General features: G+C 36.3%; 1 protein-coding gene across 10 annotated transcripts in view; it reads left to right on the plus strand.

Moving 5' to 3' along the window:
* Window positions 1-13,391, plus strand: part of DMD (dystrophin) — a gene marked incomplete at its 5' end in the record, with an annotated part of 1,168,120 nt that overhangs the window by 385,061 nt on the left and 769,668 nt on the right. For all 10 annotated transcript variants that reach the window (XM_083855614.1, XM_083855615.1, XM_083855618.1 and 7 more), the window contains 2 exons: window positions 1,307-1,479; window positions 9,417-9,535. In XM_083855614.1, the coding sequence (XP_083711740.1) occupies window positions 1,307-1,479; window positions 9,417-9,535 (292 nt within the window). The remainder of the gene's footprint in view (window positions 1-1,306; window positions 1,480-9,416; window positions 9,536-13,391) is intronic.

A 13,391-nucleotide genomic window follows, 5' to 3' on the forward strand; every position in this document is an offset into this window, starting at 1 on the left:
TCCTTCCATCTTAGAAACTAATAACATATAAAGTAGAGTTTACACCTAAGTCTCAAAAGAAAAATTAACAGCACTGATACTCTTTGGGCAGTAGGTATTTGAGATGAAAATGCAAGATGTTATTTCAGTAATTCCTATCTTCACAAAATCAAATGATTGAATTTATTACTGTGAAACTAGTGAGCAACTTACCATAGTCAACAATAAAAGGTTATCTCTGTTTTTTCTACAATACCATGGTAATTAACTTTTGTTGTTGTTGTTGACTATTCTTTCAGATTACAGCTTCTGCATATTATCTTAAAATTTTTTACAGTTTCAAAGTGGTCCACTCTTTATCATAAAGTTGATGCTGCTCTGAATGTTATCCTCTGACTGACTGATAGTGGCAGCAGAGCAATTCAGGGGGAAATGATAATGAACTGCAATATTCCCTAAGTGAATAAGCAGCAATAAGCAACTTCATAGTTAAATTATGTCTTAGGGAATATTTTTAAAGAGCTCCTATTCTAAAAGATATATGAAGAAGGCAATGATTTAAAAGGTGCTACTTCACAGGAAAATAATTCTTAATAGAAGTTTTATGTGCTCGTTTACTAGTAAAGAAATTGATAGGAAATAAAAATTCTACTGCATTATGTCAAACTCTAGGATAATATTTATAAAAGCCTTTAGGCTTTTTGCAGAATAATAACGGTAGATTGGTAAACTCTCTGTAGTGAAAAAGGAATATTAACTTCATTAAAATAATAAAATTGAAACATATGCAGTACCCTTTTAATGCATGCAATGAAATTGACTTTTTGTCCAAGTGCATGTATGCAAATGTAGTTTGCACCTTTAAGTCAGAAACATTATCTACTGTGCACTGAGGAAATTTATTTTGCCTCGGTACTATTTCAACTCTGTCAATGAGAGAAGAATGCTATTCACCATTTTATCAACTTTCGCTGTAGTGTATCATATAAACTAAGGATGTATTTCCAGAGAAAAGAAAACCACAAGGAGAAATACTTAGTTTGAAAGAGCTCTGTTACCACAAGTGATGGTAACAAATGTGCCTTCTGTCCCTGCTTCACCTGTGGCACAGGGATGAATGCATTCAGTGCATGTCAATAGCTGTTATCTTTAAGCATTCAGAACTGATTGCTGTCATTACATTGTGAAAACAGATATGTTCTTTAATTATTTAGGAGCTTTTCTTTAAGGTTGAAATGTATTTAACTGAAGGTTTTTCATTTCAAGAAAAGAAATAGTCAGCTTTTAATAAGTTCAATCATTGATCAAATCCCGTCTTTCATTGCAGGTCAAAGATGTAATGAAAAACATCATGGCTGGGCTGCAGCAGACAAACAGTGAGATGATCCTGCTGAGCTGGGTCCGTCAATCGACCCGCAATTACCCGCAGGTCAACGTTACCAATTTCACCACTAGCTGGTCTGATGGATTGGCTTTCAATGCACTCCTCCACAGCCACAGGTAGGAAAAGGAGCTGTTCACTGTTTCAGTAAGCTTGTGACAGATGGCTGTAGCAGGGCTAGAGGACTATCTGTCTGTTATGTGGGCGGTTTAGCTGCTTCCTCTGTGGGTGTTTCAGCATTCTTTTAAGTGACCAACTGTTTGCTTTGACCTGGGTGATGTGTTTTGTGTTGAACTAAATCTTCTTGTGGAGGGAGAGCTTTTCACAGGACAACCAAATATCCACAGCTCAGATCCTTTTCTGGAATTTCAGTGTGTATACCAAGAAGATCATCTCAAAGAGTACAGGCTTGGAAACTTTGGAGAAGAGCAAGGAGTAGCTCCAAAACTAAGCCTTTGAGGTTGTCCCAGAGGGAGAAGGAGATTTTCCTGTGGGTACTTAGAGGGGGAAAATGTGGTGTTTGTTGAAAGCCTCTCAGAGCTGCTGAATTGAAAGTATGGATTTGCCTCACAAGGACGCAGCTGGAGAAGCCTTTGTTTTCAAAATCTTTCATGTTATTCCACCAGCTGATTTGAGGTTTTAGTCTCTCTCAGAAGTTGCCTTCTTCTAGTCTATGCTGTATAGAACTCTCCCTCTAGAAATTCAGTGTTCTCTGGGGGTTCTGTGTATGTGGCTTAAGGAAGATGTGCAAGTCAATCTATTAAAAAGACCCATTTCTTGCCACTGCTGCTTCTAAAGCAGGATTGCTTTTTCCAATGTGATAAACCTCCCCACCTCACTTCTCCTACTACTATACTTCTCTCTTCAAGGGGACTTGTCCTGAAAGGTCACTGACTGCTCAAATTATTAGGGAGTTGATCTTTTTAACCGTGTAGTGGTTTAAACCCCATCCAGAAATTAAACTCCAAATAAGGCACTCCCTTCCCTCTGCCCCCTCTGGCAAGGGAGGAACAAAAGCAGACTTTGGCTTGGGATCACAATTTATTGAAAGCAAACAGCAATGGAATAGGAAATGCACAGCAACAACAGCAATAACAATCACAAAGGTATACAGAAAGAGAGGGTGTTTTTCTCACAAAAAGATGGTCAGTCCCTTGACTTAGTTCCACATGGCAGCCAGGACAAGGAGAAGATGACAGAGGCTCCCTGCAGGTCACGTACATGTGGCTCCATGGTGACTGTTTCCACATGCTGCTCTCTGTGGCAGCTGGGAACAAAGGCAAGATGGTGAGCAGGGCTCTCAAATCCCAGGACAATGGGAAGAACTGACAAACAATTCCACCGTGTAGAGAATCATCCTGGAAGAAGTTTCAAGCACAGCAACTGAATTCCATCCAGTGAGCTGCAACTGTATTTCCCCCTAAAATTTCCATACCATTGTAACCTCTCTTAGGATGCGAATTTAATTTCTCAGTTTCCTCTGATTTTACCCCCAGTCATTTTTCCAGAACATCTTTGCACCTAGAGACCATATCAGACTACCTGTTTCCTGATTAGGGTATCTCATCCTCAGATATTCAGATTGCATGCTCTGCAGGATCGTGTAATATCTGGTGTCTGAGATCAGTAATCAGAAATTCTTTTTTGTCTTTCTCTGTAGGAATAGCTTCAGAAGTCTGAACAAAGGAACTTATTCAGGATCAGTCCCTAGCTGGGGAGTGCAGTTGCCAGTAAACCACACTGGGATTGTCTAGACAAATCTCTGTGTCCTATGTCAGACTTTGTGCACTGCTGCGTTCACTTCAGTGCAAAGTTCAGATGAACATTCATTTCCTGCTTACTGGAATTTATGCACTTTATTCAGATTTTGTAATTCAGGGCTGTAAAACTTAAGCCTGCTTTTACTCTTCTTCTGTCTGCTGCCATAAATCTTACATAGCTTTCTGCACAGTGAGCCTATTTTCAATAGAAGTGAAGAATTACTCCACTGAAGTCTTGTCTCTTGCCCAGTAGTTACTGCACTTATCTGGGAAATGGCAAGTGTTCAGTCAGATTCCTGGAGGCAAGTCTCCAATACACCCCAGTCATCTTCTGGACTTCAATCACTAAGTTCCCTGCAAAAGTTTCATTTCCTCATTTCCTCCAAAGCCCTGATGCAGTAATTTTTAAGGTGAACCAGTGATGTTTGATTTTTGTTGACTTTGCATTTCATGTTCAGTGTGTGGGAACACTGAATTATCCTCCAAGATTCCAGATGGAATCAATTAAACAGGTAGGTATACTAGGACATTCAGTGCTTGGGAGCTCCTAAATGTATCCTATGATAATAAAAAACCTTCTCTAAGGAGCCTAATTCAATTGCTCTAAGATGCAGGTACATAGAGACTTGTTGGGTGTCAGAATGTTTTGGATTTATTGCCTAAAGAAGATGGTTTGAATATACACTGAAGAGAAGTTGTCCCAAGAGTGATTTACATGAATTCTCAGGGAAACCTGATATTTCACGAAACCTATGCTTTCTAATATTTTGTGATTTACTTACATAGAATGATAAGTACTCTGATCACCAAACACTTCAGAATATAGCTCCTCTGTTTTCCCTGATCAATTTTTCCAGTTTGTTTTGGGTTGTGGTTTTTTTTCAGAATTCCATATTTCTCCAATTCTTCTGTTCCATTTCTTTCTTGTCTATTTCCTTGTTCCCCAAAAAGTTTTGTCCAGACTCCCTCTTCTTTTTCCTTTTCATCCTCTGACTTTATTCCTCTGCATTGACAGGGGTGGAAGCAGAGTTAGTCATAATAAAGGATAGCTATAGTTTGAAAATCAGGGATTATATTTAACTGATACAGTGGACCTGGTGCCTGGTGTATGCACTTTTCCCCAATTTTAGCTCTATTCCTAGACTTCTACAAAAACCAAACGAAGAAAAAACAAAAAAACCTCCAAAACTCTACAGAAAACTGCAAACCAAAAATGTTTCCAACACTGAAAGAGGTGTTTCAAAAACTATTCAAAGTTTATTCCATAATATTTAGACTCTCTGAAAATGAGGGTAGATTTTGTCGTAGCATTTTCAAACCAATCCCTTTCCTTTATGCATGGTTGTATTTTCATTTCTCTTGTATAATGTTTTCAGTGATGAACTGGTGGCTTTTTTTTTGTTTGTTTGTTTGTAGTTGATTTTTTGTTGTTGTTTTTGTTGTTGTTTTAAAGAGGTTTAGACAGTAATGTAAAATTTGCATCTGGATGAATTTTCTAAGCACATCCTTAAAGGGATTGAGATAAAGTAAGAGACTATCATGAAGCACTGACCACATAGTATGCTGTGAGAGCAGTGGGAAGCTTTATTTCTCATAGTCTTTTAACCCACCAATCCCTAGCTTTCAGCTTACTGTTTTGATTGGATCAAATTTTCCTAATGCACTTTCTCTGTCATTTTATAAAGGGGTCACTTTAGGTAGATTTTTCCATCTCTGTAATCACCATGTCTCCATGGACATTTAGGTTCTTTAGCAATTGCTTTCAATACTGAGTGCGAGAAGCACTAGAACACAGCTCACCTGGCAAATCTCCAAGGGCACATTAGTGAGCCCAGAGTGTGAATTTTCAGGATTTAAGCTTGGCACATGATCTCTTGAACGGGTATGTTCTGCACTGAAGTGAAAAAAACAGGCAGCAGCTGTGGAGTGGCACCATCACACTGGGAATATACAGGAACTAAAATATTTTGCTGATGAAGAGAGGTCCATCCTTCTACAGTTGAAACTCTCACTTCTTCAGGCTCCAGATCACAAAGACCTTTCCCCATTTACTTATTTTGATCTTTTTCCTTCAGGTGGATATCAGAGAGAGCTTTACCTCTTTCCTCTAACTTTGTTGGGGCTCTTTTTCCTTTTCCCTTGGCCCTGTAATCAGGATTTTGAAGTGGGAACAGGTGGCTTTCATTATCTTCTTCCTTGGTTCCTTAAAGTGCTTGAACTTAGGCCAGGTGACTGCCTTACAAATGAGCTCTTCACTGCAGCTGTTTCTGCTCCAGGGTGCTAGAGTGAGGAGGGAAGGAAAATTACATCATCAAAAAGAGGTTCTGGACAGAACCAAAAAAAAAAAAAAAAAAAAAAAAAAGGTTTTCTTCAGTAGTTTACAGGAAAACTAAAACCAAAAACAATGGGATGATGAGGTATGAAAATAATCTTTTTTTAGCAAATCACTAGGTTAGTATAAGTTATTTTCTCCTGACCTTTTTTTTTTTTGTGAGAATTCTGAAGAGATATACAATATATTCTTCTATAAAAAACTAAAGCAACAAACACACAACTTTTCTCTTGAAATGGGGATGGTAAATTTTATGATCTAAATATGACTATTTTATCTACAATAATGGAGAACTGTGGCTTGGCTTATCCAGGACTTTAATTTCTACCTAGAGGTCTGTCACCATTTGTTTGTTAATAGTATACTCCAGATTAAATTTTCTCTCTCTGGCTAAACTTGTTCCGTTGTAAGTTCATATGACTGGGAGCCAGAGGGGATGCAGGGAGTCTCTTTTTTACTTTATTTTTCTTGGAAATATGTTTTGAAAAATTCCCCTTATTTATTTATTTGTTTATTTATTGTTATTTCATCTCCCTTGCTATTATTTTAACATTATGGAGAGGACAAATGAAGGCAGAGGATCAGTATTGCATTTAATTTCTTTCCTTTACTATTACATACCTTCTCATGCCTATATATAAAACTCCTTAGAAAGCTAATAAGAATTGTGATTTGAAAATCAGTTTCAATGTTGTTTCAGGGATTTTCAAAACCTTTTTCCCACTTACCACAATTATTAATCTTCTAGGCTATAATATTTCTCATAATTAGACTTGGCCGTATTGCCACATAAATACACCCAGTGAAGCATCCTGACACAGCACTGAGAAACTGATGCTTCAAGCTGACATTATGACACTGTTATTCTAGTGACAGAGCTGCTGAAATGTGTATAGCAACATAATCTTTCAACAAGGGGAAAATCTGGAAAGTTACATTTCTGTTGGGAGTAGAGAGACCTTTTTGAATTTATTTTTATTTTAATTAAATTGGTGCTTATCAGAGCTGACTTGCAGTAGGTGGCCATATGCTTGTAAGTTGTCTTGGAATCTGTGCTGACTGCTTTATGTACAGTACTAAGAAAATTGATAAGAAATCTGACAGTGACATATAAAAGCTTACCAATTCTCTTCTGGCTGTGTTATAGAGGGTTCAAATTTTTGCCATCTGTAATGAGTGGAAAGAGATCCTGCATGTCCTCTACACAGGCAGCATGCAAATTCAACCCAGGTGTTAAGATGTGATGTTGTTTGAAACTCTTGTGAGTGCTGGAGTGTTTGGTTTTTAAAAGAGAAAAAAAATCCCCCAAAACAAACTAACAAAAACTCTGTGGTTCTTATATTGAGAGTCCTACCTCTACAGATGATGCCATGGAAATAATTCAAGACTATCTTGGTGGGTTAACTTGAAAATACCCTCCTGGATTATAGTGAAAAGTTTGATGAAATTGACTAAGATATTATTAATGATGACAGAGGTTTTCTCAGGAGGGATAAGACAATATTGTGACATTCCTCAAGGAGCAATTGTAAATATTCATGTTCTTGCCCAGTGGAGTTCTGACTGATTAAAAGTATGTTCCTGTATATAAAATATCGTATCACCAAACAAGAAATGGTTATGTGAAGATAATGTGCTTCTCTGAGCATTGCAGGTGTGTCTGGAACTTTAGGCCAAATTAAGAGAGAGAAAAAAAAAGGAAAAAAAAGTAGAGGGAGGTGATGTTTTGGATACGATTCTTTCCTCCCTTTGTCCTAAAGGCTTTTCTCACCAAGTATTTTTTTTACACTCTAGTCTATGTAGTATTCATGCAACACATCCTTGCCAAGCTTTTTAAGACAGTCATAATCGACAGCTTTGTGGTTACTATAGTGTTCTCTAAATATGTTGTATGAGCTTGTGCATCCTATGCCTAACGTTAAATTTGGAGAGAATAAGGATTTGAGACATATCCATGTGCTTGCAGAATAAAGTGGAGTGGTGGCTTTACCCAGTCAGCAGCTGAGCACCCAACAGCCACTTGCTTCACCCCCTCTTCCCTCAGGACAGGGAAGAGAATAGGACAGGGAAGAGAATAGGAAACATGAAAGCAGGAAAACTCTTGAGTCAAAATAGAGACTCTTTTAAATACATGGAGGAAAGGGGAATAGAAAAATAAGTGATGCAAAGGCAGTAACAGATGCCCAGCCACTCTTCAAGCAGGAGACACCTCCCCAGACAAACACCCCTCCCAACCTCTTTCCCTTCCTTTACCTGGGTATTTATGGCTGGGCAAGTTATGTGGCATGGGGTGTTCCTTTTACTGGTTTGGGTCACCTGTCCTGGTTATGTCTCCTCCCAGTTTTCTGACCATCTGTCCCCCACTGTTTTGGGGAAGGTATAGTGAAGAGAAAGAGAGGGTTTGATTTTGTGTAAGCACATTTTGGTAATACCTGGTTTGCTCTGAGTACTGTTTATCTGTAAATTGAAAGCACAGTGTCATGTAGACTGCTATGAACAATGATAACTCCATCCTGTGTTAAAAGAGAATGACCAAAAATATTTTTTACTAATTATGTATACATAGTGTGTATTTAGCATGCCTGTGTTTTAGTACACAAACCAGTCTGGGATCATAGACTTAATCCATCCATGAGTAAACCCAGAGATTATTGCCTAAGTTTCCTCTTCCTTCTCCATCCTGTCCCAAGCTAGATTTAATATTAAATTAACATTAATTAATATTTTGGAGTTATTCTGCATGTGGGAAGGAGAAAACTCTAAAATTTAAGCATCTTGCAGTGGGGAGCAAAATAACTTGGAATAACTTAGTTGTTCCTATGTAAATCACTCCCCTCTCAGAAAAAAAAAAAAGAATAGCAAAGGTACATAACTGGAGAATAACTGCTAGTTAAAGGCCATTTTTTTCTTTACTCTCTTGACATTTTTACTATATGATGTAGTGAACATCTTCTCCATTTATTATAACTTAGGAGACTATTTAAAATTCACTTCTAAGATTAATAAAAATCTGAGTAAATCTGTCATTAATTTCAAAATTTAAAATGTATAAATGTGCTTGATTTATCTGTAGTTGAAATTATACATTTAAATGCCCTCTGATTTAGAACACTGTATTGAAGTCACAAATAGCATAGTTGTTTTTCTTCATATTACATGCACAGTAATTACAGGGTATTTGATTAAACTTTATTTCTCCAGAGGGCCTGATAACAAATTCTGATTTCCTAACAGATAACTCTCAGATGAAAAGCTGAAGATTGTGCAGTACTAACATTATTTATACTGCAAATAGTGCAGCTACTAATACAAGGTCCCAGACTGGGCATCTGAGCTATAATTCAGTTTTGGTCATTCTGTCTTTTCCTGTAAGAGCATGTAAATCATGACTTGGCAATGTTAGGGTAAGAGCTGAACTCTGTTCTTACAGGTGTTTCCCAACCCAAATGTTTCTATGATTCTATGAAATTTTTAACTTGTTGACCGATTTCAATCTGATATAACAGTGAGCTGACAATCTCAGAAGCAAATGCACTCTTAGAAATATTAATTGAAGTGAAAGACTGGTGGCTGGGGAGAGGAGGGAGGCCCCCAGATGTCCTCAGCAGTTCTTTCCTGCCACGTGCCAGTTCTGATTGCATGGCCACAGCACCTGATCTTTCCCACTCAAGCACTACTTGGGACTGGAATGAAGGAGCCAATGTGCTGTGGGGGAGAGCAGCAGTGCTTCAGGGATATGAGGTTATAGGTAGTTGGGACTTGGTGGAAATGTGAACAACGTGATTGTGGTGGAGATGGATATGAATAAAATGCAAACCCATTAGACACTGAGCTTCATTAGTCCAGGGCCAATTAACACGACCTTTCATTATGAAAATTGTGTTCATGCTTAGCTCTTGAAATGAGTAAATGTGAGACTAAAAAATAAGAATTTTTTTCTTCCTCTTTTTTTTTTTTGCTTTAGACCAGACCTATTTGATTGGAACGCTGTTGTTTCTCAGCAGTCACCTGTACAACGATTAGACCACGCATTCAACATAGCCAGGAAACACCTGGGAATAGAGAAACTCCTTGATCCTGAAGGTTAGTAGAAATTATGTTGTTTGGTTTTTGTTTTGTTTTCTTTTTCTTTAAGTGGAAAAACTGTTTTGCTGTGCATTTGATGATAAATTAATTTGATTTTTTTTTTTTGGCCCAAGAATTTAACATTTTGTGAGATAAATTATAAATTGCAGCAAAATCCTTTACTTTTAGTGCTACCTTTGTGCTCTGTTGAAACAGCATAAAGCTGCCCATATGTACATGCTCTGAAGGAATTTTTTTTTTTAGCTTTGGGACCAGGGTTTTAATGTGCATTCACTGAATTGGAGTCATCTCAGAAAGCTGATTTCTGTTTTGGAGATTTAGAGCATCTGCAGCTTTTATATCTTGTAGAGAGATCTGGAGTTCAAATTACCTTTTAATGTATATCCAAAACAGGTATTCAAACTCTAGGCACTCATATTTTTAAATATGACTTACATTCCTCTGTATATTGAAATTTTATCAGGATGACATGTCTCATTATCTCTGCCGTTTAATCTTAGCCATAATACCTATTTTACCTTGACTATCTTTTATACATCCTTAGGCAGTCATGTTTGAAAGGTTCCTTGTTTTTCACGTGTTCACTTGATTTTCATACATTTCTATATATTCTCTGACATAGTTTCTGCATTGCTGAGAAACCAGTAATTTTCCCTCAGAGGATATTCCTGAAACATTCTTTACTCCAAGGCAATTGGACTGGCTGTTGTATTTTACGTGTATGTGCATACACACAGGGGTTTTTTCCATACAATGATAACTTTACTGTATTTTCATGAAATTTCCTATTAAGCCACTTATAAATGAACTTTTCTATACGTTTGTGCTGTTCTCAGTGACTCACTCATGGTGAGTTTTTAATGGGAAGAACTAATATTTAAGAATATGCAAAAATAAATTTAAAGATAACATTGAGTCCCTAAATGTTTAAATATAGTTGGATATGTCTAAATTGTTGAGTAATAACCTTGTAACCCATATATTTCCCAGGAGAAATATTGAAAATATAAGTAGTTGGATGGCGCAGCATTTCTTGCCTAGGACACTCTTTAATTTCTAGAACTCAGTTTTGGTGAGCCACTGGAGGAAGAAGTTGTTTTCTACTTGCTAAAGCATGGGATTGAGCTTGTAAACTCTGAATGAGATTGGAATTGAAAACCGAATCATGCGACTGAATCAATGTAGTCACAGTGTTTTCTATAATTGGTTAAACTTTCTTCTTAAAATAGATTAGCGAATAGGTTATTTTCTCTATGCGAGAGTCACTTCTGATTAGACATTTTATTCTGGTTTTGGCAAAGATACTTGCAGTTGTTTAGCCAACAACTGAAAAATTCTTAAACATTGGTGTTTTTCCAAATGTCTGCTGTAATTATTTGCTATTCAGTGTAAATCACAATTCTAGCCACCTATTTATTTTTTCCCTCTGTAAGCATTTCTAAAGGAAAAGTACATTTTTTTTTTACCTGTCTGAAAACATGAACGTGAGGAACTAAAACGGGTTTGTTCATGACAGTAAATTTATTTCTAGATTGAAACCCAGGATTTCTGGTGCGCATGCAGGGGAGAAATCTTTTTTGAAGGTTCTAGAATATTCTTTCTGTAATTTTATATTGTGTATTTATCAAGTCTCCTAATTAGGTACTGAAATATCTCCTAGCACCATATTGTGTAACAACACTGTCTCCTCTGGCTGCAAAATGCTAATGTTTACAATAAAAGGGAGTATGCAGTGGTAAACCATTATTTTCATGTAATTTAATACCTGTCAAAACAGCACATGTGTAATTTGTGAACACTTTAAAATTTAGCATGGTTCATTAAATGTCTGCTGTCTCAATTTTGAAGATATTAAGTCGAAAGGAAGCCACTATTCAGTAAAGGCCTACTTTTTTGCACCCAATGTAGTAGTCAAAAAAGAAAGGGTTTGGGATTATTTGAATTCTGAAATTACTGATTGGTACATGTTGAAACAGATGACTCTAGGGAGTCTATCTTAGCAATCAGATTTTGAAAAGTAAATATTTGCACTCAGCCAAACTGGTTTTCTAGGTTATATATGAAGTTTGCTTGTTTTTGAGGTTGCTGATATTTAAAGTCTGTCCCATGAGAAAAAGTCAGTTTATTACTAAGGTTGTTGATGTTTCAAGTCTATCCCGTGAGCAGCTTTTAAAACATTTTTCAGAATTCGCTCTCCATTTCAGTCATCAAAGTGGTGAAGATAATTTACATCTAGGTATTTCTTGTAAAAACTATGTTGTGTAAGTTAAAGTTTTTGTATCTGGATTGTTTTGGGTTTCATGCAGAGATGATCATTCCAACTATTGTCCTTACTTATACTGGCTACTAAGGGTACTTTTTTTGATCAGGGTTTAGGAAGTCCTTCAAGGGACAAGTACTTGGGTTCAGTGATCTCTTTGTGCCCCTTCCAACTCAACATATTTGTGGTCTTCTTGATTGAATCCTGTCAGTGAGTGTAATGTAAGGAGGTTTAAATGTCTGTCTAGTGTTCATTACTGTAGTGTTTTCATACTGTAGAGTATGAGAGATAACAAGAGGGAAAAACACAAGATCAGGTAGAGGAAATTAGTAGATGTTAAAAAGTTTTATTTAGAAAAACATTGTCAAAGACCTATACATTAGTGGGGAAGAGTCAAAAGAAAAAAAAATGTGTTTGCAAATCAAATTTTTTAGGCCAATGTATCCCAATGTAATTCCTAATGATCTCCTGTCATAAGGCATTCGTGATTATGCAGGTGAGATATTTTAAATCTTGATAATGCTCTCTGTGATCTTTTCAAATAATAAGTAGCTATTTTTGGCTTTGCTTGCTCAAAACTAGTATTTGTTGCCAAATATTAGTTGCCCAAAACAGATTGTTTATATATTGATTTCTGGTCAGATTTGAATGGCAGAGTTAGCATATGTAAAACTTCTAATACAGTCATGTATTTTTTTAATGCTATTTTATTTTCTCTTTATTATTATTATTATTATTATTATTAAAAATAAAACCACTAGTTTTGATAAAACCAAGGAAAATTTCTGATTGATTTGTCACTCTTTTCTGGTAACTGTGGTTCTCTGGATGTAAGTTTGACTTGTCCACTTTAGAAAAAAATTTGGCTGATTGTTTTCAACATAAATAGTTCAGGTTGTTATTCTTTGTTCTCTAGAATTTAGAGTATTTTAGGTATAAATAATATAACCTTGGAACACTTTTCCAAATTATTAACTCTGTGTTTCACACTCATTATTTTAAGCTATTGTTATGTCTCAGCATCAATTAGTGATGAAGATATTTGCCATCTTTGCTGGTATGAGCTGACTTAAGACAATTTTGGCAAAAATCTTAAAATATCTTAAGCAATTTAATTCAAAGGGTGATGTTATCTGTAACTTCAGCTTATATGTGTTAAAACTTAAATGATTGATCAAGCTGTTAAGATTAGTCTTCATCTTTTAAGAACGTCTAACAACCTGGGCTTACATTTTTAGGTAGTTAAATGGTTCTTTGTAAATCTTCTTTTGTAAATTTGTACTGAATTTGTGGAGGAACGTGATTCAGGTCTTCACAAACAAATTTCAGAAAATCTACTAAAGGTTATGTTCCTTGTGTGTTCACTTTTTCTGGAACATCTTTAACAATTTTAACCAAGTAAGGAACAGGACAAGCAAACAGAGCTACATGTGTTGTGGTCAGCAACACATAACAGTTACATGTATAATGGTGTTTATGTTTTATTTTGGCATAAAATACTTGTGCCACATTGGAGCAGAAGGATCTTTTGAGGAAAAATAGAGAGTGATCTCTCAGAAACTGAATCTAGGAGTAGATCTGAGCTGTCCTCGT

This window comes from Zosterops lateralis, assembly GCF_965231275.1.
Source record: "Zosterops lateralis genome assembly, chromosome: 2".
Taxonomy (NCBI): domain Eukaryota; kingdom Metazoa; phylum Chordata; class Aves; order Passeriformes; family Zosteropidae; genus Zosterops; species Zosterops lateralis.